The 24,219-nt window shown below is 55.8% G+C and overlaps 1 protein-coding gene across 1 annotated transcript; it reads right to left on the bottom strand.

The window, feature by feature from the left end:
* Positions 1 to 1,965: 1,965 nt before the first annotated feature.
* On the bottom strand, positions 1,966 to 23,672 carry BJX67DRAFT_384078 (uncharacterized protein; the record flags this gene model as incomplete). Its single annotated transcript, XM_071033592.1, has 4 exons — positions 1,966 to 8,634; positions 8,689 to 15,243; positions 15,303 to 23,117; positions 23,175 to 23,672. 4 exons carry the CDS (start codon positions 23,670 to 23,672, stop codon positions 1,966 to 1,968), a joined length of 21,537 nt encoding a protein of 7,178 aa, XP_070883056.1.
* Positions 23,673 to 24,219: the final 547 nt, after the last annotated feature.

Genomic DNA, 24,219 nt, shown 5'->3' with positions numbered 1-24,219 from the left:
AGGTCTCGAAGATCTGACCAAAGAAGCCTACGTCCGCGCATTCATTCAGTGGACAGGCTGGTCTCCAGGCAGTTGGACTGGATAAGTGCACCCGTTCAGCACCCTTGTTCCATCCGAAAGCAGATCGCCAAGGAGTGATAACAGGAGTGAAAGACACTCAAAAGGAGTAGTAACCTTCGGCGGATCGACCCAAAGTCGGTCCATAAGACCGCGAGTCTCATTGATGTATGGTGCACAGAACTCGTATCTCACTCGGATCGTAACGAATTTGGAGGAAGCCCAACTGGACCTGGATTGAATGATCACCCAAGCACGATAAATTGCGAAAGTACATAGATAAGGGTTTCTGGATAAATGCGATGGCTCGAGGGCGAAGGGTCCGGCCAGAAGGGCGATAAAGAGGTTAGTCTCAAAAGTGCTCGAACGTTGCTTGAGCGGGTCAATCTATCTTTGTGATGTAATACGCCCGCCGAGATGACATTTTAAAGACCTTACTCCCCTGAGACGTACATGAATACGTTAAGGCCCACTTGGTGGTGATTGAGAGTCCATGTCACTACGGCGGCATGGTAGGGGATAGCTGCAGCGTAGAACAATTCCATACCTTTGCAGCGACCGAGCACCTCGCGCATTTACCTGCCCTACATCCCACTGCGCGGGGCCCGAGAACTCCAGCTACATCCTCGTCGGGGTAACCGGGTCCTGCGAAAACGTCACCTTGTCGTCCGTGAATGCCTGTAACTTTCCCATGTCGTCCCTAGACGGTGACTGCACCATCACCACTCCCGGAGGATTCAACCTCACATCAAGACGGCGCCATCAAAGCGCAACCTTTCAGTTCACGCGCCTCGACACGACGGGAGATCCTTCCTGGGGAGGGGCGCCGCAGACCTAATCAACTTCGTCGTCTGGCGGCTGACAGGATTCGACCTGTCGGCATTTGATGTGCACTGGTGCAACGTCTCAGTCTCCCGGAATACAATGCATATACAAGGCCAGGTCCTGTGCCATTGGAACGCATAGGTGTCTTAAATAATGGCCTCAATTGGTTCGTGCCATCCGTGGGCGAATTCCCGCCAGAAGTCCAGTTCGCCCTCCGCGCCGGGGATGCATCGAAGATTTACGACGTCTTAAGCGAGATCTTCATCGGTATAGAAGCCAAGACCCTCTGGGGCGAACCAACAACGGCTATAGCCGACGCCCTGATTCCCCGGAATCTATCCCGCATCGTTGAGAATATTGCCTGGGGAATGACGGAGCGGATGCGGCCGGGTCCCCATAGTACCATTGTGGGAGGGACCGCGTATCAGGCCGAGACGTATATCGCTGTCAACTGGCCGTGGATTACACTCCCTGTGGCCGTAGTATTGGGTGCTGCGGTCTTGCTGGTCTCTAGTGTCGTTGCGAATTCGGGGCGTCAGGCGGCGTTGTGGAGGTCTTCGCACCTGGTGGTCTTGTTGCATTCGATCCAGGGAGTGGAGGGGGGACCATGAGAGTGGTCCGTTGCCTTTTTCACCATCGGGTGATGCGCCCCTCGCGAGCGTTCAGGCCTGGGCGGAGAGTATACGGGTCGTAAAGGGCGATAATATGGTCTTCATACCTCGAGCTGTACAAGTGGCGGGACAAGCTGCAGACAGAGATGATCCACAGCTTTGAGGTGGGAGATGATGCAAAAGGGGGGGAGTGTTGGCGCTATACAGACCCTCGACTTTTGAGGAGTATTGGAGGTGGTTTGTTTTGCCAGATATTCATGACCAACTAATTCATGGTCTGTTAATAAAAGAACGAAGGTCTGATTCGAGAGACATAACCGACCCGTGGGGATGGTAGAAATCTCCAAGGCACAATATAAATATAAACTGCCCCTGATGAACCCAAAGAGAACAACAAATACGATCGAGTTCAAATCCTAATAACAGCAGAAACAAAAGACAGTCATGATTATATACAACAACTCTTATCCAACTAAACATTGCTGCGTCCAAACACTGCCTTCTGCATGCCCCGTGGGGAATCACCCTGCAGATAGCCAATCTGGCGCATATAGCGAATACTCTTCCTCAGCGACGCCAGCAACTCCTCTTTTTCCGATCCTTGCCCCTGCAACTGGCCGCCTTCTACAGGCAGGCCCATATACCCACCGCCGGCTTCCAGGAAGTGCAGCACCGGCCAGAGACGATGCGACTCGCCCTGCGCATGCACCGCAGCCCGCATCGCGTCCAACCACTCCGCCGGTCCCATGCCGCGCATCGTGTACCCAAATTCTTCGCTGAGCATGCGCCAGAGTTCGTGCGTTGTGATCGCGAGACGCACCTTGGTTTCGACGGACGCCATTGCCGCCGGGCTCAGGCTCAACTGCAGCTTATCGGTCACGATGGAAGCGACCTGCTGTGCGCCAGCAAGCAGGATGACATTCTCTGGTTCTTCGGCGTTGAACCCGCCGATCTCCACGGCGGTCGCTACAACGCGCCAGAAGAAATCGTCCGTGTTGGATACCCCGGACTGCGCGGTGCCCAGAATCAGTCCCGGTTTCACGATCGAGACGGCGGACGTCGAGTACCGCGCCGCAAAGCGCTTGACCAGGAGGTCCGCGACGAACTTGGACTGCCCATAGCCCGTTGAGTGGGCGAGCACGGCAGCCATTTCCTCGTCGGTGGGGTTGTTGTCGTCTAGTTGGACGTGGCCACCAGAGACGAAGGTGAAGGTTGGCGGTGCCTGGGAGTGCGTCAGCGCCGCAAGCAGCGAGACGACGCTAGACACGTTGACATCACGCAGCCGGTGGTAGTCGGCGCCCCAGTGGACTAGGGCTCCGTTGTGGATGATTGCGTCGATCCGTGGCTCAGATCGAGGATGGCCACGGCCTTCGATTGCCGACCACTGGCTCTCGCTGAGCCCGAGACGCGGCGCCGCGAGATCGCCTACCCAGGCGGTTACCCGCGACCGGTACTCCTCTTGCCACCACTGTGCTGCTCTGGCGGAAGAGACAATTCTCTCCATTGCGTGATCCTGGTCCCGGGCGCGGACAAGGGCCACCACGCTGCGAGAGCTCGCCGGGTTGGACAGAAGCTGTCGAAGGATCTCAGTGCCGAGGAACCCAGTGGCACCGGTGAGGAGGATTCGCTCCGCTCGGGGCGTTGGCTGGCTCAGAGTCTGCACGTCGGGGGACGCTTCGGCCACGAGAGAGTTCATCATGCGATCTGCCTCGGCGAGGAGATCGAGTTGCGATGCAGATTCTTGCTCGTCGGTACCGGCGGGAGCATTACCGCGCTCGATCATGCGCGCGACATCGTGGATCGTGACGGTGCTTTCCATGAGGCGATCAATGGATACGTCTGCGTTGAATTTCTCGCGGATCATCGCCCGCATCGAGACCACGGTGATGGAGTTGAGTCCGCTTTGGGAGAGGACGATGTTGCGGCCCTTGAGGGTTTCAAGGTAGTCTTCGTCGTCGCCAGCCAACAGCCGGCTAATGGGCTCGCTCAGGGCGAGAGCGAGCGTATCGGCCGGGTCAATCGGGCCTGCTTCGTGGGTAGCAGTCTTGCCGACTTGAGCGGCGATCAGTTCACTGGTTGCGTCGTCCATGTTCTCCAGCCACCTTTGAAGCCTGGGACGGTCGATCTTGCCAGAGGCCAGGAGAGGCAGCGTCGCAACACCAATGTAGGTTTGTGGGACCATGTAAGGGGGAACATGGGCTGTGAGGTGCGTTCGGAGCTGCGCGGGGGACATCTGGATCATTTCCAGATCGGTGCTTGATAAAGGTCGCAGGTTGGACTGTTGTTCGTGCGACCCGTCGTACGCGTTGACTGTGTATACGACGACAAGAGACTCTTTCATGCGTCCGGCGCGTGGAACGTCGACAACGGCATGCCGGATTGCCGGGTATGTTGTGGCGTGGTGCTCGATCTCTCCCATCTCGATGCGCAGACCACGCAGCTTGACCTGGGTGTCCTTGCGGCCGATGAAGTGGATCGTGCCGTCTGCGTTGAGTCGGACCAGATCTCCGGTCTTGTAGAAGCGGCGGCGTTCTGAGCTCTTGGTGCTGGGCAGGCAATGCACCCAAGCGGGATCCTGGATGAACGCAGCTGCCGTCTTTTCGGGCTCTTGGAGATAGCCTCGACCGACTATGGCTCCCTCCACGAGCAGCTCGCCTACCGCGCCCATGGGCAGGAGGATGTCGTGATTTTGCGCGTCAACAACCCAGACATTGCATCCCATCTTGGATCCGATGTGGGCTGGTTCAACGGTCGTATTGCAGACTTCGTTCGAGGAAACAGCCACAGAGCATTCACTGGGTCCGTAGCCGTTAAGGAGGTGCAGTTTCCCAGCCCAGGTCTGGATGTCGACCTTGGCGAGGGCCTCGCCGCCCAGAATCAGGGTCTGTAGGGTTGGCACTTCCGAGGGAACAAGGGTACGGGCGACAGACGGAGTCATAAAGGTCCAGCTAATGTTGAGATCGTTGATAATGTCGGCCACCCGCGCACCCTGGTGTGAATCTCGGGGCAAGCAGATGCAGCCACCGCCGATCAGGCCGGTGAGCATCTCCAGGATACTCACGTCAAATGTGTATGGGGCAATCTGCATGATCCGCGTCGATGGGGAAATGCGAGACCGGCGCGCGTGGTGGACGGCGCCGCTGAGGAAATTGGAGTGTTCGATCACGCATCCTCTGGGTCGCCCGGTGCTGCCGGAGGTGAAGATGCAGTACAGGATATTCTGAGGAGTCACTGCAGTCACCGGCAAGTTCCCGTCATGGAGGCGAGGGAGCGACTGGAGCGCCGAGTCGGTGACGCAGAACACGGCGAGCTTCTCTCTCCAGGTCGATTCGAGGTCTGGAGACGTGAGGACCAACCGGGCATCGATCTGGCGCAGGACAAACTCAAGTCTATCAATGGGATGCCCGGGGTCCAGGAAGACAAAGGCACTGCCGGACTTGATCACTGCCAGCATGGCCACCATCGCCCAGGGAGAGCGCCGGAAGAAGAGAGGGATGATTTTATCAGGGCCCGTGCCCAGACCGATCAAGAAGTAAGCAAGACGAGTGGAGAGGTCGTCCAGCTCGCCGTAGCTAAGCTGAACCTCCTGCGCATCAATGGCGATTGCCTCTGGCTGAAGACACGCGCGCTCATGGATCAGCTCATGGGCCAGCCGGTCGACACGGTCATCGGGCGACTGGTTAAGCGCTTCGAGCATCTTGATCTCGGCGTCCCCCAGCAGCTGCATGTCCTCGAGTGGTGTGTTGCGTGCGCTCTCGCTCCCCAGCTGGTTGACAAGGAAGTCGAACTGGTGCAGGATATTGGCCATCTGCTGCTCAGAGACCACGGTCCTATCGTAGCCAACCGAGACCAAAACCTGCCCATCGGCAACTTCACATTCAGCGACGATGCCAAAGGCCGGGAGATCGAGGTCTGCAACCGGGATTCGCTCGAGACCCATGGGCGAGACCATCTGATCCTGCTGGGTCTGGATGAGGAGGAGGTTTTCGAATCTGCATGCCGCCTGGCACTCGGCGCTGAACTTGCTGATATTCTGCAGGCCGACGTGTTCATGGGGGATCATGGCGACCATCTGGTCTTGGACCTGCTGAAGGACATTCCAGACGGTCTGCGATCTGTTAAAGACCACCCGGACTGGCACCGTGGTGATCAGGGGCGCAACGATCTCAGTCACCCCCGGGATAGGAGCGTTGCGCCCCGTCTGCGTCATGCCGAAGACCACATCGTCGGAGCGCGTGTACTGAGAGATATTCAGCGCCCATGCTGTTCGCAGGATCGTCGGCACAGTGATCTCGGCATCCACGACCTGGGGCAGACGGATTGAGTGTGTCATGGCTGCCTTGGCCTTTGTTCGATAATGCTGAGGAACAGACGGGAACTGCGGTGCGGAGCAAGCCTCAAGCGTCGATTGCCAGTACTGCCGCGTGGCAGTCTTGTCGAGATTGGTGAGCCAGTGGATGAATCTGTTGAAGGGGGGGCTGGGGATGGTGGACGCCTGTAGGTATTTCTTCTCGACCAGATCCATCATCAGACCGAGGGACCAGCCGTCGTAAATGGAGTGATGCGCAGTCCACACAAAGTATTTCTTATCCTCCTCCTCCTCGATAATGGCATATCTAGCGAGTGGCTTTCCGTAGCCGACGGGTATTTGCTTATCTTCGCGCAGGTATGTAGACAGCCTCTCGCCGTACACCCAGCGAATTTGGGTGATGACTGGGCTAATAACGACCTGGTAAGAACCCAGATGACCGAGGTCAACTAGTCTGGTACGCAGGATGTCGACTTCCTCTGCAACGGCCAACCAAGCGAGTTGGAATTGCTGGATGTTGATCATTTCCGGCAGCCTGTATACCGCCTGCAAGGTGTAAAGACCGTGGTCTCGGGCAGTGAGGGACATGAGACCCTCCTGAAGGGGGGTGCAAGGGTAGATATCTTGCAAGAGAGTGCGGTCTATTCCGACCTTGGATGCTGCGAGCTCGACAACATTCTCATCTGGTCTCGGTTGCGGCAGCAGGGAGAATGGCTGGACGGAGATCTCCTCGGTAACCGCAGCAGCGTTTCTCGCGACGGCATTAGCCATCTCGCTGAGCTTCTGGTGCTGGAAGATATCGCCAACCGTGATTAACAGACCAATCTTGCGCGCTGCAGAGACAAGTTGCATGGCGCCTATAGAATCACCCCCCATTCGGAAAAAGCTGTCGTCCGCACCGATGGACTCGGGGCTGATCTTCAGGACACCGGCCCAGCATTCCTGCAGCCGCTTTTCCATCGCCGTCCGAGGAGCGCGTTTGTCGCCTTGCACGAAGGAATAGGTGGCAATCTGGTCGCGGGTGAGATTGGCTCCCAGAGTGCGAAGCGCCTTTCTGTCGATCTTCATCGACGTGTTTCGGGGAATGTTGAGCATGCTGATGAAGAGAGATGGGATCATATAGGAAGGCAAGGTCTCTGCCAGCGAGTGCTCGAGTTTGCGGACAATGCTCTTGAAGGTCGCGTCCGGGTTTCTCAATAACGAGACTGCCTCCAGGGACGGGCTGCCCCTGTTCTCATCACCACTGGCCCCCTCTGTCATGATGAACCCAGCCAAGGTCTGTCGACCGTCCTGGCTGAGCGGCTTGATCATTTCGACTGCAACCTGCGTGTTTTTGGGCAGTCGAGCGCGCAGCTGATATTCGACTTCGCCAATTTCGACCCTTTGCCCGTGGAACTTGATCTGCGTATCTTTGCGTCCGACGAACTCCAGGTGTCCATCGGAACAGTGTCTGACCAAGTCACCGGTCTTGTATACACGCTTAGCCATGGATCTCGTATCGTTGCGCAGCCACGCCGGCGTATCAATATAGGCAGCCGCGGTTTTCGCTTCATCCTTGAGATACCCTCTCGCCAGGTTCGGTCCTTGCACGACAAGCTCTCCGACACACCCGATAGGAACTAGTCGGTCGTGGTTGTCGGGCTCTGTAACCCACAAGTGACAGGTGATACCCGCACCGATATCAGCGCAAGAGCTGTCCGGGAAAAGCCGCTGGTTGCTTGTCCAGATGGAACACTCCGCCGGGCCGTAGCTGTTGATCAGTCGGACTTTATCAGCCCAGGTACTATGCAGGTCCCGAGAGATTGCTTCCCCTCCCAGGGTGAGGGTCTTTAGCGTCGGGACGTCGATAGGGTTTAGTAGCGAAGCGACAGAGGGGGTTAGGAAGGTCCAGTTTGCTTGGAGACGAGTTATTGCGCCCGCGATGTCGTTCATTCGCTCGGCGTCGGTGGGAACGCAGACGCATCCGCCTTGCGTTAACGTGATATAGGTCTCCGCGATGCTGACGTCGAACGTATAGGCTGCGTACTGGAAGGTGCGGGTGTTTTGATCGATTCCCACGACTGACGCGTTTGCCTCGAACATCGTACACAGGCCCATATGGTCCAGGATGATACCCTTTGGTAGACCTGTACTTCCCGAGGTAAATGGCACAAATGCTGCATTTTCAGGCTTTGCAACGTCGGTCTGGAAATTTGACGGCAGATCAGGCAGACTCTGCATCAGTTCGTCTGTGACAGCAATGACAGCTGCGTTGCAATCAGGCAGCCTCTCAACAAGGTGCGGTGCAGCAAGAATCAGTCTTGCTTCGCAGCGAGAGGCTACTTCCTGAATACGAGCCGGTGGATGCGATGGATCAAGTGGTACACAAGCACCGCCTGCTTTCAGGATACTCAACATGGATACAATAGTCCAGCAGGACTTGTTAAAGTACACCGGAACCAGGACCTCCGGACCCACTCCCTTCGCACGCAGGAACGACGCGAGGCGTGTAGTGAGATTGTCTAGCTCGGCGTACGTGAAGCTACCGTCTGTGGAGCAGATTGCTTGGTTTTCAGGGTAGCGCAGAGCAGCACGGTGGAAGAGTCCGTGGACGGTAGTGCGAACGGGGGTGCACGGGGTGGCATTCCAGCGAAGAAGTTGGTCTCTCATTGCTGCACTGGTGAAGTCGATCTTGTGCAGGGGTAAGTCTGGGGAGCGGGTTAGGATGTGGATGAAGTTCGTGAATGCTTGAGCGACAGCCGTGGCCTGCTGCGGCGAAAGAGCTGAAGACCAGTAGCTGAAGTTGATTTGGAGATCTTCGCCTACGACGGACGCGTTGACGGCCACATCATACTGTCCGAATTAGCACATTATACCGAGAAAGCATTGTTTGACTGATCGACCTACCTCAGTAGAACCACTCCCGGAGAGGTTTTTGAAAGAGACCCAGTCTCCATCCTCGGCATCTGCAACGGCGGATGCAAAAGAAAGAGTAGTATTGAATGCTGATCGTCCTTGCAGATCAAGGGCATGGTGAATCTCCGCCAGCGAGGTGTGCTGGTACGGCAGACTGTTGAGGACATCGTCGCGAGTGCCCTCCAGGATGTCGGTTAACGTCCTATCGCCCGACATAGCCACACGGAGAACCATCATATTGATCATAGGACCGACGATATTGTCGACCGCGTCAAGCGGGATATCTCTCCCGTGCGACAAATATCCAAAGCAGACCTCTTCAGTGCTTGTGTAGTGGCGCAGGACAAGTGCCCAGGCTGTCTGGAGAATGGTGGAGACGGTGACGTTCTTCCTGGCGGAGAACAACAGGGTTTGGGACAGACCCGGGACGTTGAATTGGAGTGATTGGGGTGTTCTCGTGCCCAGGGCCTGCTCATTGATGCTGGGGAAGTAGCATGGCTCGAGGTCTTTGAGGTATTCCTGCCAGTAGGCGAGGGCATCATTGCCCCCTTGCTGTAGCTCTTGCAGGTATGAGATGTAGTCCCGGTACAGTGGTGCTGGGGTAGAAAGACTCTGATTGTATGCCTGAGCAACCTCACGCAGAATGATATCCATGGAAGACGCATCAAATAGGGCGTGGTGCATCCGGATCCCACAGCAAACACTCCCACTAGCATCAGAGCAAATCGTCACGCTATGCCAGGGCTCGGAGGTTTGATACTCTGGAGAGGCAAGGTTCTGCAATAGGGCTTTGGCACCGTTGCTCTTGTTATCCTCGACGACGCGGGGGGTATTGTGCACCTGGCGTAGAACGACTTGGTTGAAGGCATTGCTTTCTTCAAGTCCTTGGATAAAGATTGTTCGCAGGATCTGATGACGACGAACAACGCTTTGCCAGGCATTGGCGAGTAGATGAGGGTTGACTGGGACAGATGAGTGTTTTGAGGGGGTCACTTCGTAGATGTTGTACACGTTGTAGCTTCCTACGCCCTTGGTTTGTGCGAGGAGAAGACCTTCCTGGAGGGGAGAGCAAGGGTAGACGTCCTCCACACGAGCCACATCGGTAAGTCCCATAGTAGCAAGGCGCTGTTCGAGCAGCGTCTCTATTTCAGTGTCGTCGACGTGCAGGAGGGGGTATTTTTTCTCTCTTTTCTGGGCGACATGGGATGATAGCCGCGGGTTCACTTTCTCACCCTCAACCCTGGATGTAATTACGCCGGCGAGTTCGCTAATTGACCCAGTTCGGAGTAGTTCCTTGATTGATGAGTTCATCCCGGCATCTCGCAATTGATTCATTAACTTGATGGCTGCGATGGAATCGCCACCAAGGCTAATAAACGATCGGTTCAGCGCAATCTTCTCGGCAGGAATACTCAAGACTTTGGAGACCGCTCCCTGAATCAGCTTTTCCACCTCACTGCCAGGAATGGTGAGCCCAGGCGCCGTCGTCTCAAGATCAAGGACTTGCTCGGCAGTCCGCTCATCCAGCTCATTGACCCATTTCTTCACCAGCTTGACGTCAGTCTTGCCCGAAGTTTGTCTCGGCATCTGCTCCACGGCCACAAAGACCGTGGGGACCATGTAAGAGGGGAGGCTTTCACGTAGCACTTGCCGGATGCTCGCGATCTGCGAGTTAGCATACTGGCTGGACAACGGGCGTAGGACCTCGGGTGGAGTGATTTGGTCTTCAGCGCCATCGAGAGTGAGCACTGAGACAAGGCGATTCTTCAGGGGGCCCTGGCTGGGCAGCACGACCGAGGACTGTCTGACAGCTGGATGAGACCACATCCGGTGATCAATTTCTCCCAGTTCGATGCGTTGTCCGTGGAGTTTGACCTGCGAGTCCTTTCTGCCCACAATCATGAGGTCACCGTTTTGCGCGTAGTAGACCAAGTCTCCAGTCTTGTAGAGCCGGCCACCGCCAGTCTCGCCAAAGCGTTTTTGTAGCCAGCGGGGATTCTCGATAAACACTTCCTTGGTCTGATTATGGTTCTTGTAATACCCGCGCCCAACAATAGGGCCTTGGATTAGCAGTTCACCAACCGACCCGATAGGTGCCGGGTGGTTGTGGTCGTCAGGGAGGGTGATCCAGCTTCGGCAGGCCATAGGAGCGCCAATATTTGCCGGAGAACCACCGGGAACAAGATCGGTCGTCATACAAATCATGGAGGTCTCTGTAGGGCCGTAGACGCCCTTGAGGGCAACCTTGCCACCCCATGTTTGCACGACATCAGGGCTCACGGCTTCGCCTCCCGTCACCACATGCTTGACCATGGGAACGTCTTCTGGCTCGATCATGCGCAGCACAGTGGGTGTGAGCATGACCCAGTCCACGCGCAAGTGGTTGATTGCGCGTACAATGTCTCCTTGCTTTTCCTCTTCGGTAGGGAAACATACGCACCCGCCTGCGCAGAGGGTGGTGAAGATCTCCATGAGCGAGGCGTCGAATGTCAAGGCGCTGAATTGAAGGACGCGCGATTCATGGTCGAAGCCAAACTCCTGACTCTGATAGGTAAAAGATGAAGAGGCGGAGGCGTGCTCAATCATCACGCCCTTGGGCTTCCCGGTACTTCCGGACGTAAAGATCACGTACATGAGATCGCACGGGTTTCTGTGGATCTCGAAGTTGATGTCGCTGGCACTCGCACTGCGAAGCCAGTCGAGAGCGTTGGCGCCTATCTCGAGCGTCTGAAGATGGCTGCTGAACACAGGCTTTGTTTCTCGGTCGACAATGACGAGCTCTGCCTCCACATCTTCGATGATGCTATGCATCCGGCTGGACGGAGAGGAAGGATCCAAGCAGACAAACGCTGCACCAGTCTTGAGGACTCCTAACATTGCTACCACGACCCAGACGGCCTTCTTCAGACAAATGGGCACAATCCTGCCTGGCCCAATGCCGAGAGTAGACAGATGGCGAGCAAACAAGGTGGACAGCTTCTCAAGCTCGCCGTAGGTCAAGCTCGTCCCATCCGACTGCGTAACGGCCAACAAGTCTGGATGAAGGCGAGCTCGTTCAGAAACAAGATCATGCGCGCACCTGGTGATTTCGGGGAAAGGTTTCAATCGTGCATTCCACTGACGAAGTTGCTTCTCTTCGTCTGCACTGAAGGCGTCGACGTCGCCGACCTTCAACAGGCCGCCTTCATTCTCGCACAGCTGACGGACAATGTGGTGGAACTGGCCAGCAAGCCGCTGGATCTGATGATCCTGCATGACCTTTCCGTCGTATTCAAAGTTCAGTGTCGCCGTGCCTTCCTCGGTCAGGATGCATTCTACGTTCAGAGCGTAGGTATGCAGTCCCTTGGTTGGAAGTTCAACGCGCTTCATACCGAGAGTAGCGGAGTCACCGATCATCGCTGGCTGAACGACGAACAGGTTCTGGAAGTCGCATGCAGCTTTGCACGCGGGGCTGATTTTGCTGATATTCTGCAGCCCTAGGTGCTCAAATGGAATGGCTGTTGTCGCTTGGTTCTGGACCGCGGCGAGGAAATCATCTACCGACAGCGATGGGTCAATGCTGATGCGCATGGGGACAGTGGCGATAGTTGGCCCCATAAGCTCGGTCGCCTGAGCGAGGTCAATATTCCGGCCGCTGCGAGTTGAGCCATAAATCACCTCCGAAGAGTTGGTTAGCCGGCCAATCGTCAATCCCCAAGCGGCGGAAAGGAGGGTCGACGCTGTCACAGTGGACGTGGTGCTGAAAGGGAAGCTGTATTTGAAGGTTCGGTCTACGTCCACCTCGTAAAGAGAGCTTGGAAGCCGCGGGAATGCACTCGACGAAGAAGCATCTTGCAGCTGCGATTGCCAAAATGCAGCCGCATCGGCCTTGCCATGCTGCTGCTGCAGGAATCGAATGTATTCAGCAAAGAGAGGGCGAGAAAGGACCGGCTCCTCGTGGTATCTCTTCTCGACCTCGTCCAGCATCAATGCGAAGCTCCACCCATCGTAGATGGAGTGGTGAGCAGTATACACAAAGTATCCGTCCGACGTCAGGCCATACCGGCTGAGGGGTGTTCCGTAGCCCATGGGCTGTTCTCTGTCCTGCGCCAGGTATGCTTCCAGTGTTGACCCGTGTGACCACTCAATAGACTGTCTCAAAACAACCTGGCAGGTACCCTGAGTGTCAGTTGAGATCATTACGGTACGGAGAATGGCATTCGCCTCGACAACCTTTGCCCAGGCGTGGCAGAAACGGCCCAGATCAATATTCGTCGGTAGCAGGAAAGGAGCTTGGAGGACATAAGCACTGGCTTGACCGCTAGTCAGCGCAAGTAGTCCTTCCTGGAGGGAGGTGGAAGGGTAGACGTCCTCGACGAGATCCATTTGCACATCTGGAAGATGCTTCTGGACAATGGAGCGTGCACTCTCCTCGCCACCGACGAGGCTGAAAGGTGCATCGTACTTGTGAGTAGCAGCAGACGCACCGTCGGCTGCAGCGACAATCCTCGCCATGTCGCTAAGCGTGGGGTGATTGAAGATATCCGCCACCGAGAGGGAGAGACCCTGCGCACGGCCAGCGGCAGCCAGCTTCATGGCTTCAATCGAGTCTCCGCCGATCCGGAAGAAGTTGTCATTGGAACCGATGTTAGGCACCCCGAAGAGGTCCTTCCAGAGGTCTGCAATCTTTTTTTCCATGGGCGACTCGAGGGCCAGTTTGCCGCCGCTCGCGAGGGAGTACTGCTGAAGCTCTGTCTTGGATAGGCCGTTGCCGAGCTGCTTCAGCACTTTCCGGTCTGTCTTGCCAGATGCAGACTTGGGCATGGTGACCAAGGGAAACCACAAATGGGGGACCATATACGGTGGCAGGCGCTGGGCAAGCAGCGCCTCGATCTCGAACATCGCTTCTCGATGCTTGTCGTTCATGGCGCGAAGGAAGCTGTTCTCGTCCTGGAATTCCTCGCTTCCCTCATCGACCTTGAACTCGAGGAAGGCGGACAGAATCTGGCGTCCGTTGGCATGCTCGGGCTTGAGCGCGTCAACGGCCACCTGCAGGACCTGGGGATGCTCAGTCTTGATACAGTGCTCGACCTCTCCTAGTTCGATGCGCTGTCCGTTCACCTTGACCTGGGTGTCCTTGCGTCCGACGATCGTCAACGTCCCGTCGGAGTTGTATCGGCCCAGATCGCCTGTTTTATATAGAGTCTGCAGCCCCGCATAACCATAATCGGCGACCCAGCTCGGGGCTGAAATGTAGCTCGCTGCGGTTCTGACAGGGTCATTCAAGTAGCCTCGACCAACCGTATGGCCGTGGACGACAATTTCCCCAATAGCCCCAACTGGCACTAGTCTATCATGGTTATCTGCCTCGACAATCCAGAGGACAGCTCCGACGGGGTATCCAATAACCTCCGGCTTAAACCCACTGGAGCTGAGAGGATTATAACAGCAGTATACGCAGCATTCGGCCGGTCCATACCCCCCCATCAGGTCGACGTGGTCCTTCCACGTGTTGATACTATCCTGTGGAATCGGTTCACCACCGAGCATCAGAGTCGTCAGGGACGGAACATCTGCAGGCCCGAACAGGCGAGCAAGCGTGGGCGTCATGAACATATTGTTAACCTTCATTGCACGCATCGATTGCACCATGCTGCTCATTCGATCTTCCTCGGACGGGACACAGACACACCCGCCGTGGTACAAGGTGGTGAAAGCTTCGAGGATGATGGCGTCAAAGGTATACGAGGAGAATTGGAAGATACGGGAGTCCGGCCCGTAGTTCATCACTTTTCCGTGATGCTCGATGGAGGAGCAGGCTGCCCTGTGGTGCACCACGGCTCCCTTTGGCTTTCCCGTGCTGCCAGATGTGAATTGGACGTACATGATGTTCTCGGGGGCTACGGCTGTTGCTGGGAGGGTATCGTCCTCGTCGGCGTGAGGAAGCTCATCCAATATCTTGGGTGAGACAACAACCAACGATGAAATGAGGTCCTTGCAACGGTCATAGGTTTCTGGTGAAACAATGAGGAACCTCGCCTTGCTGTCCTCGAGAAGGCCCCTGAGACGATCATCAGGATGCTTGGGGTCCAGAAGCACAAATCCTCCGCCAGCCTTGAGAACTGCAACAAGGGCAATGATAGTGTAGAGTGATTTCTCAAAGCACAGTGGGATACAGTCATCGGGCGAAACTCCCTGCTTGATCAGGTGTCGCGCAAGACGAGACGATGCCCTGTCGAGTTCCCGATATGTGTATGCAGCCTCCCACGACTCGAGAGCCGGAGCGTGAGGGCGTTCGATGGCATTTTGATGGATGACTTCGTGCATGCAGCGGTCTACCGCCAACGGTAGCTCCTTATTCCAGTCTCGTAGAGACGCTTTATCCAGAGGGCTGAGCATGTTTACATCGGCTAGGGCCGTCTCAGGGTTCGAAAGAAGTGCCATGATGACAGTACTGTAGGTATTAGCCAGATGCACTGCTTGCCCGCTTGATAGCTTGGACGTCCAGTAGGAGAGGTCAATTTGCAATCCTTCCTCTCGAGTGGCGACGTTCACGGTGATGTTGAACTAAGATGCCCAAGTGAGCGAGTTATTCTTACAAAATTCATTCTTCCCCGGGGACTTACCTCAGTGGGATCATAATCGTAAACCGTCCTCAGACTTAGATCCATCGGTTCCTCTGACGAATACCTCTGGAACGACATCGCTGTGTTGAACAGTCCCTGCGCCGCAACGCCCACGGCATGCTGGATTTCCGCCAAAGACACGTACTGGTGGGCCATGGCCTTCAGAAACCCATCCTGTGTGTTCTTCATAGCAACTAAAGCTGGCTCATGAGGATCAAACTTCAGGCGACAGACAAGCATGTTGATGAACGGACCCACGGCATCCTCGATGCCGTCTAGGGGAGCATCACGGCCTGATGTCAGATACCCGTAGGAGACAGAGTCTGTTCCAATAAAAGCGCGTAGCACCAGGGCCCACGCGGTCTGAACGACATTGGCGATGGTGAATCCCCAGCGCTCTGAAAAGGCACCCAGGGCCTTCTTTGTCAAGCCGGGCAGCTCTACATTAATCGATTCCAGCGCCTGCGCTTGTTCTCGGCCGTCATTCAGACTGGGGAATTGGCAACGCTGAGCGTCTTGGAGGTAGTCGCTCCAGAATGCGACCGATTCGGCCCTTTTTGTTTCTTGCAGGAAGCTCACGTAGTCAACGTATGCAAGAGGGGGCTCGCTGCTGAGTTTCTCGCTGTAGGCGCGCTTCAAGTCCCGCACAATGATCGCCATAGATGTCCCATCGATCAGGGCATGATTGATCTCCAATTTGCAAAAGATTCGGCCGTTCTCACCATGGCAGATTGCTAATTGATGGAGCTTGGCCGTCTGAGGTAATGTGCGTAAAGCACGGACAGGGTCGTCGCTATGCAGCTCTACCACCTGCGCCTTGAACCCCTTCAGCACTAGCTGGTCGTAAGGCTGGTCTGGGGCAGCGCTCTTGATGAAGATGGTTCGCAGCATCGGGTGCCGGTCAATCACTTGTTGCCAGGCTGCAACCAACTGTGCACTATCGACTCCCTCGCGTGCAGTGGCCTCCATGATGGTGAAGAACTCGTAGGTACCCTCGGATTTCAACTGGCTCATCAACAAACCCAGTTGCATAGGCGAGCAAGGAGAGAGGCTCTCAATATCGTCGATAGACTTGACTCCAGCTTCGGGCAGGATGGAGGTAGCCAGGTACTCCAAGTCGTTGTAGGACAAGCTCATTAGGGGGAAATCGCTCAGTGTGGGCATGAATCCGGCCTGCCCCATGAGTTCGTCGATACCAGCCTCGAGGACTTGGCGATAATGATTGATCCAAGAACTGATTGTATCGCGATGGCTCATTTTCTTGTTATACTCGAAAGTGAACTCCATCTGCCCGTTGGAGACTCCGGCGGCGATCTCAAACAAAGAGTAACGCTGCATCTGAGGGCTGATCTCAACACAGTCGGTTCCGGTGATGGAAGACTCCTGGAACAAGGCGTCGGCTCTCTGCAGTTGCTGGTAAAGGCCGAGGTAATTGAAAACTACCTCCATATCCTGCATCCCCTCAGCCAGAAGAGACCGCGCAGTGAAGTACCGCCACCCATTATCGGCAATCTTTCGCCGGTTGTCCTTCAATCTCTTCACAGCATCAATCCAGTCATCTTCGGACGTCTTGTAGCTGACGGGGTACATGGTCGTGAACCACCCCACGGTACGTGAGACGTCGATGGCTGATGTCCAGGGTTCACGGCCATGTCCTTCAAGGTAGACGGCAGGGGCATTTCGGTCGGAGAACGCGTGACGGAAGGAATGAAGCAGGGCAGCTACCATAATATCCGTCGGCTCGGTGCGCAGAGGAAGATTGCTGCCTCCGAGCAACAGCGCGGTCCTCTGAGCATCGATGGTGAAGGATTCGGTGACAATGTCTCCCCAGGTGTTGGCTTCTCCCTGCATGTTCCAGTAGGCCAGATCCCCTGCCGGTACCTCAATCTCCCAGGTATCTTGATTTGAGAAGTGCTGGGAAACATATTCGCGCTGCAGCTTTGCCCAATTCTGGAAGGAAATCGTGGGAGTTGAGCTGACACGGCCACTTCTCAGCACATCCTCCAGATCCTGCAGGACAATGCGCCACGATACGAGATCAATCACCAAATGGTGAGCCGCCAGGAACAGATACCGGCCCTCAGGAGCAACCCAGATCTGGGCAGTCAACACCGGTCCGCTGTGGATGTCGAACAGAGTCTCTGCCTCACGGAACCGAGCCATCATTCTCTCGCGACTACCTTCTTCTCTAGCGAACATGAAAAAGGAGCCAGAAACCTCGTTGGTGATTTTCTGACTCCAGGACCCGTCAACCTGTTCGAACCGGGCTCGAAGCATGGAGTGGTGCTGCACAACCACCTCAAGTGCCCCTTGAAGCTCCGATTGTGAAATATCCTGGGCTAGCTGCAAAACAAAGCTCTGGTTAAAATGGTTCTGCCCTTTCGGCTGCATCCTGAAGAACAGCTGCTGAATGGGAGCGAGTTCAAACCAGTCATCGATGACTTCGGCTTCTAGAGCCGAGCTCTCTGTCGTGAACTGCTCAATGTATTGAGCTCGTCCGGCAAGAGCAGTCACAGTGCGGAGCGTCAGAATATCCTGAACGGTGATGCGAAGATTCTGCGAGCGAAGACGAGACATGACCTGCATGGCCGAGATGGAGTCACCACCTACACTCAGGAAGGAAGTGTTCAGGCCCACGGATTCCACGGGGATGTTAAGCGTGGCGCTGAAGGCAGCCTGCACTTTCTTTTCTATCTCTGAGGCAGGCTGCTGGAGACTGGCTTCTTCTGGTGTCGCTATCGCGGCAATGGACTGGTACGTGCCTTCGTCCACGTCCTCGAGCCACCCTTTGAGCAGCTTCCGATCAATCTTGCCGGATAGGTTCAGCGGCATCTTCCGCAAGGGAATCCACACAGCAGGTACCATATAGGGAGGAAGCTTCTCCGCGAGTCGATTCTCTATCGTGGAAGCTGTCTGAGCAGCGCGAGATCTGTCGCCGCTCCCTTCAATCAAGGCGACGCCGTTGCCATCTCGGGAACTGCCATCACTGCGTCGAGCAAGTTCCTGCAAGGACAGGACGCACACAAGTCTGCTCTTATAAGGGCCGGCAGCCGGGACAGCGACCATGGCATGTTGGATCTCTGGGCTTTCAGACAAGTGGACTTCGATCTCCGCCAACTCCACGCGCTGTCCTCGGACCTTGGCTTGTGTGTCTTTTCTCGCCACGAAGCTCAGAGACCCGTCTGGGTTAAAGCGCGCAAGATCTCCGGTCTTGTAAATGCGTCGGTACTCTCTGAGGAATGTGTTAGGCATCCAGGCTGGATCCTGAATGAAGGCTGACTGTGTCTTCTCTGGTTCATTCAAGTATCCGCGGGCAACTATCGCGCCTTGAACAACTAATTCACCCACGCAGCCGACAGGAGTCAGCTTATCATGATTGGTTGGGTCCACCAGCCAGATTAGGCCCCCGATGGCGTGTCCAAGGACAGCGGGATTGCTTTGCTTGCTTGCTGGCGGGTTCGCGGAACAGTAAACTGAGCACTCTGCAGGGCCGTAGCAAAGTATCAAGTTCAGGTTGTCCGCCCAAGTCCGGATATTTTCTCTCGTCGGGGCTTCTCCACCAAGCGTCAGTGTGCGAAGGGTGGGAACCTGCTCGGGGCGAAGCAAGTTCGCCACTGTTGGCGTGAGGAAGGCGTAATTGGCCTCCATACGGTTAATGGCTGAGGCGACATTGTTCATGCGCTCGAGGTCGGAAGGGATACAAATACAAGCACCCTTCATCAGCGAGGTGAAGATGTCTCCGACACTGACGTCGAAGGTGTGCGCCGCGAACTGGAAAACTCGCGACTGAGCAGTGATGCCGAAGGCCCTGCTGTGAGCGGCGGCGCTGGAGGCAAACATGCCGTGCTCGATGATGATACCTTTCGGCTTTCCTGTACTTCCAGAAGTAAACAATACAAAGACCGGGTTCTTGTGTCCCGCGCGTGGAGGGAGAGTCTCGGAAGGTTCATCGGAGCCGAAAACCTGTGGGCTTAAAGCAACAACCTTGCTAACGAGCCCGTTAAATAGATGACTATGATCTGGTGTAGTCACTACCAAGTCAGCATTCGCGTCGTCGATGATAGCCTGCAGTCGGTCCACGGGGTGTCCAGGATCTAGGGCCACGCAGGCACCCCCGGCCTTGATAATGGCCAGCATGGCAATGACCGTCCAGGCGGATTTACTAAAGCAGTGCGGGACCAACGTCTCCGGCCCGACACCCATGCTCACCAACTGTCGAGCGAAGCGGTTCGAGAGTCGGTCCACTTCCGCGTAGGTGAAATCACCATCCCAGGAGCAGATGGCCGGTGCGTCAGGCGTGGCAGAGACTTGATCACGGATGATCTCATGGACGCAGCGCTCCTCCACGACAGGAAGCCTAAGGTTCCAGTTCATGATCTGAGCATAGTCATCCTGGCTCACGAAGCTCAGGTCACCGATCTTGACGCTGGGACTGGCTCGGAGCACTCCCACGAGATGCTCGAGCTGGCAGCAGATCCGCTCCACCTGCCATGAGGACACCACTTGGTCGTCGAAGTCTACTTGCACTCCGACCTTGTCCCCCCGCAGCAAACACTGAATTACTAGCGCATAGGTGTAGATCCCCACGTCAGGAGACTGAATCTTCCTGATACCCAGGGAGCCCGTGGTATTTTCGTCGTCCTCGGGCTGCACGACAAGCAGATTCTGGAACCCGCACGCAAGACGGCACTCGCGGTTAATCTTGGCTATGTTTTGCAATCCCGCGTGCTCAAAGGGCATCATGTCGACAGTTTGTGTCTGGACTCGGGTCAGAAGCTCAGTCACCGTCTCATCGCGGTCGATTTGCACGCGCACAGGGACCGTGGTAATCATTGGCGCAGCTATCTCGGAGACGCCGGGGACATCAACATTTCTTCCAGCAACGGTAACGCCGATGGTAATATCGTCTCCTGCATCTGTGTATTGGCTCATGAGGAGGGACCAGGCGGTCCGGATGAGAGTGGACGTCGTGATTCCCGATGAGCGACTAGTGGCCGTGAGGCCGAACTCGTGGCGATGGATGTTGTTAACACGAGGTTTGTACGTCTGGGACGGCAACTGCGGGAACTTGGGCGGGTTGGACGAGGACAGATAGGACTTCCAAAAAGCGTTTGTGGCCCCGGGATCCATGTCTTGAAGATGGGCAATAAATCGATTGAAAGGGGCGATATGTGGCTGTGATGGGAGTCCACTGCCCCTGTACGCCTCCTCGACCCGTTTCCACAGAAGCGGCAGAGACCACCCATCATACAGCGCATGATGAGCGGTCCAGATAAATGTCGATGATGAGCTGCCTGGGGTTCCTGCAACGAGAGCGTACCGGGCCAGTGGCTCTCCATATAGCATTGTCTGCTGCGCATCTGATTTCAAGTACTCTTCCACGCTTGCTGGGTACTTCCAGTCGATGAAAGACGGCTTGATCACAACCTGATAAGTGCCAGCAGTGTCCGTGGGAAGCAGAGTGGTGCGCAGGATCTCGGTCGTGTTGACGACAGACGCCCAGGCAGCACAGAACCTGGCCAGATCAATCTCTGCTGGTAGCTCGTAGACGTTCTGGTAGATGTAAGTACCGGGCTCTCCCTGGGTAATTGCCATGAGGCCTTCTTGTAAGGGGGTTGCAGGGTACGCATCCTCAATGCTTGACCGGTCCAGCCCCCATTTCAGAGCGAGCTGGTCGATTAGTTCGAAGGCATTCTCGACACCAATGAGAGAAAATGGCATGACTGATCCAATCTCAGTATGTGAGAGTTCCCTGGCGATCTGCGACATGGCTTCCAGTGTGGGATGGCCGAATATCTTCGCTACGGTCAGGCTCATTCCTGTAGACCGCGCAGCCGCGGACAGCTTCATTGCTGCGATCGAATCGCCTCCCAGCTGGAAGAAATTATCATCCAACCCAATACTTCCGTATGGGATCTTGAGCTCCTGAGACCAGAGACGTGCCGCAGCCCTTTCAGTTTCTGTGATAGGTTCGCGCTTGCCGGCACTGGTGCTGCCCGCGAGGGAAAACAAGACAAGTTGCTCGGTGGAAAACCCTACAGATAAGTCTCGAAGTCGTCGCCGATCCAGTTTGCCATGGGCAGTGGTTGGCATGTGCGCCATGGGGACAAACACCGACGGGATCATGTACCCTGGAAGATGTAGACGAAGGTCCTCCTTGAGCTGGCGGAGCTGCTGTCGTCGCTCACTGGATACACGGCCCAGCAGCTCATTTCCAGCTGCTTCCTCGTCTTCAAACTGAATAAATGCGCCCAGGGTCGACTGCTCGTTGTACCCCTTGGGCTTGATAACTTCAGCCGCCACAGCCTGCCAGCCAGTGGTGAAGAGGCTCTTGATATTGAATTCGATTTCCCCCAGCTCGATACGTTGACCGTTGACCTTGACCTGTGTATCCTTCCGGCCAACGATGTTGAAGGTTCCGTCGGGACTGAGAAAGCCCAGGTCAGCCGAGCGATAGAAGCGACGGCCAGGGCTCGCCTTGGGTAGCCAGTCTGGGTTCCCTATAAAAGCCGCATTGGTTTTCTCTTGATCATGGAGATAGCCGCGCGCCAAACCCGGGCCTTCAATCAGGACTTCTCCGATCGCTCCAATCGGACATAGTTGATTGGGGTCCGTGGGATCCGTGATCCATTGGCGTGCCCCAAGAGCGCGGCCAATATTCGAGGCCGGAGTGGTAGGGCTCACCGCGGCACGACCGGCGCAGAGAATCGTCGTTTCTGCGGGTCCGTACATGTTGTTTAGCTGGACGTGATCCGCCCAGGCTTGGATGATATCTTGTTTCATAGCTTCACCTCCGGTGGAGATGGTTCTCATGGAGGGGACGTTTGCCGGGGTCATCATGTTCAGCACGGTGGGGGTTAGCAGGGCCCAGTTTACTTCCAGACGGCGGATGAAGCCCTCGAGGTCATCGAGTCGTTCTTCTTCTGAAGGCACGCAGACGCACCCACCGTGTATCAGAGTGTTAAATATTTCTCCGACGCTGAGGTCGAAGGTATAGGTCGCAAACTGGAGAGCCCTTGTAGAGCTGTCCAGACGCATGATCGTGCCGTGACCGATCATACTCGAAACCAACGCTCGATGCTCCACCACAATTCCCTTTGGCTCGCCAGTACTTCCTGAAGTGAATACGATGACGGCTGGGGTTTCAGGACGAGCAGCCCGGACGAGGCGTGTTGCGCGATACTCAGCGGCAAGCTGGTCCAGGGACTCTTGCGTCACCTCGACGGTGTGTTTGACAAGACCGGAAAAAGTTGAGGCGTATCCAGGCCCGGTCAATATGACCTGCGCATTGACTCTGCTGAGAATTGCTGCCTGGCGTTTAACAGGATGGGCCGGATTGAGAGCGACGTAGGCACCGCCGGCTTTGAAGACGGCCAACATGGCGACAATAGGCAGCGTGGATTTCTCAAAGCAGAGTGCGACGTACGAATCTGCGCCGACTCCCAGTTCTTGAAGGTATGTAGCCAGATGGTCAGCCTGCGTGTCGAGCTGCTGGTAGGTCATATCGCCCCCGAAGCCCGCGACTGCGAGGGCATGGGGCTGCTCGAGTGCCTTGCGCTCAATGCGCGTGTGCACACAGTCATTGATGGTGACTGGCACATACGCATTCCAGTCGAAGATTGATTCCTTATCTTGTTTACTGCAAAGGTCGATCTGCGAGACAGGGGTCGAGCCATGGTTCACAACCGCCTGCAGACTCCTTTCCAATGAGCGTGCAAAGCTCTGCGCGTAGACCGACGACAGAGCAGAAGCGTTATACTCGATGGAAATGCGCACCGAGACGGGGCTGATTTCTGCCACCAACTCAATTACGCGCTGCGCCATTATTAGCCTCTGCGATTCGATTCAGATCTCGGTCGGACCACTACTCACCGGTAGAGTCGGAGACACACTGGGTGAGCCAAAGTGCTTCACCTTTAACCCAGTATCAGGAACCACATGCAAGAGCCGCTCCAGCTCCGCTAACGGGATATCCTGGTGCGCGAATGAAGTCTCATCCCACCGCTGAAGCTGTTCCAAGAGCTCATGCAGCGTAGTAGTGCCCTGCGACCAGCTCGCACCGCAGACACCGTGCTTCGACTCGTCGCCATTTTCCAGGCAGCTGGCGAAAGTTGCAGTGTCCGTCGCAAGGAACCGACCCAGAACCGCGGCCCACGCGGTCTGGAGAATGACCAGGAGCGAGATCCGGTGCGCCTCGCAAAACGCGCCCAGCCTCTGCAGCTCGATGCTGGGGTTGACGGGATAGCTCCTCCACTGTGCTTGTCCCTCGTACGAACGGGTGAGATGGGAGAGGCGACTGATTTCCAGCCCTTGGGTGTTTCTCTTCCAAAATTGCGCAGAGGAGTCTGCGGCCGCGCTGGTGGAAGGCATTATGATTATGGTTATAGTGTATCGGGTATGATCTGTCTATGTTAGTTATCTGTCAAGGATGTCGTACCTTTTCTTCTCTTCTCTTCTGCTTGTCTAGGAGTTCATAGTTGCAACGACAGGAAGTGTAGTGAATTGAAGCCTTTTGGATCTTGAGCGAGGTCAAGTTGAATCTGCCCGTAGCCAAATGACTTCCGGCATAGCTAGCCCGAAGCTGGAGGGTGCTCAGCCATGCAAGCTATGGCAACAATCCCGACTCTCAGGCTGTATACGAGGCGTGACATTATGCAGGCAATTCCTTTTTTAGCAATCTCAGCCACCACAGCAGCCGACAGTGATGTTCTCAACGTTTCTAGCGCCATACCGGAAATCCCAAGATAGTACCATAGTATAATCATCGACTCTCGGGGAGGAGCCGGATCGGGGAATCGTCGATCGGGCTGAGACATGCTAGTGCCTGAACGCACCTCAGCTTGCGGAGTACAGCCCCCTAAACTGCTTCTAAATCGATGACCGATGCAGCTAAGGTAAGGCTTCTGGCCCCTGGCGC

The sequence above is a fragment of the Aspergillus lucknowensis genome (assembly GCF_044049455.1).
Source record: "Aspergillus lucknowensis strain CBS 449.75 chromosome Unknown BJX67scaffold_44, whole genome shotgun sequence".
Classification (NCBI taxonomy): domain Eukaryota; kingdom Fungi; phylum Ascomycota; class Eurotiomycetes; order Eurotiales; family Aspergillaceae; genus Aspergillus; species Aspergillus lucknowensis.
Note: the sequence above shows the minus strand (reverse complement) of the source record. Positions and strands in the feature narration are given on the sequence as shown.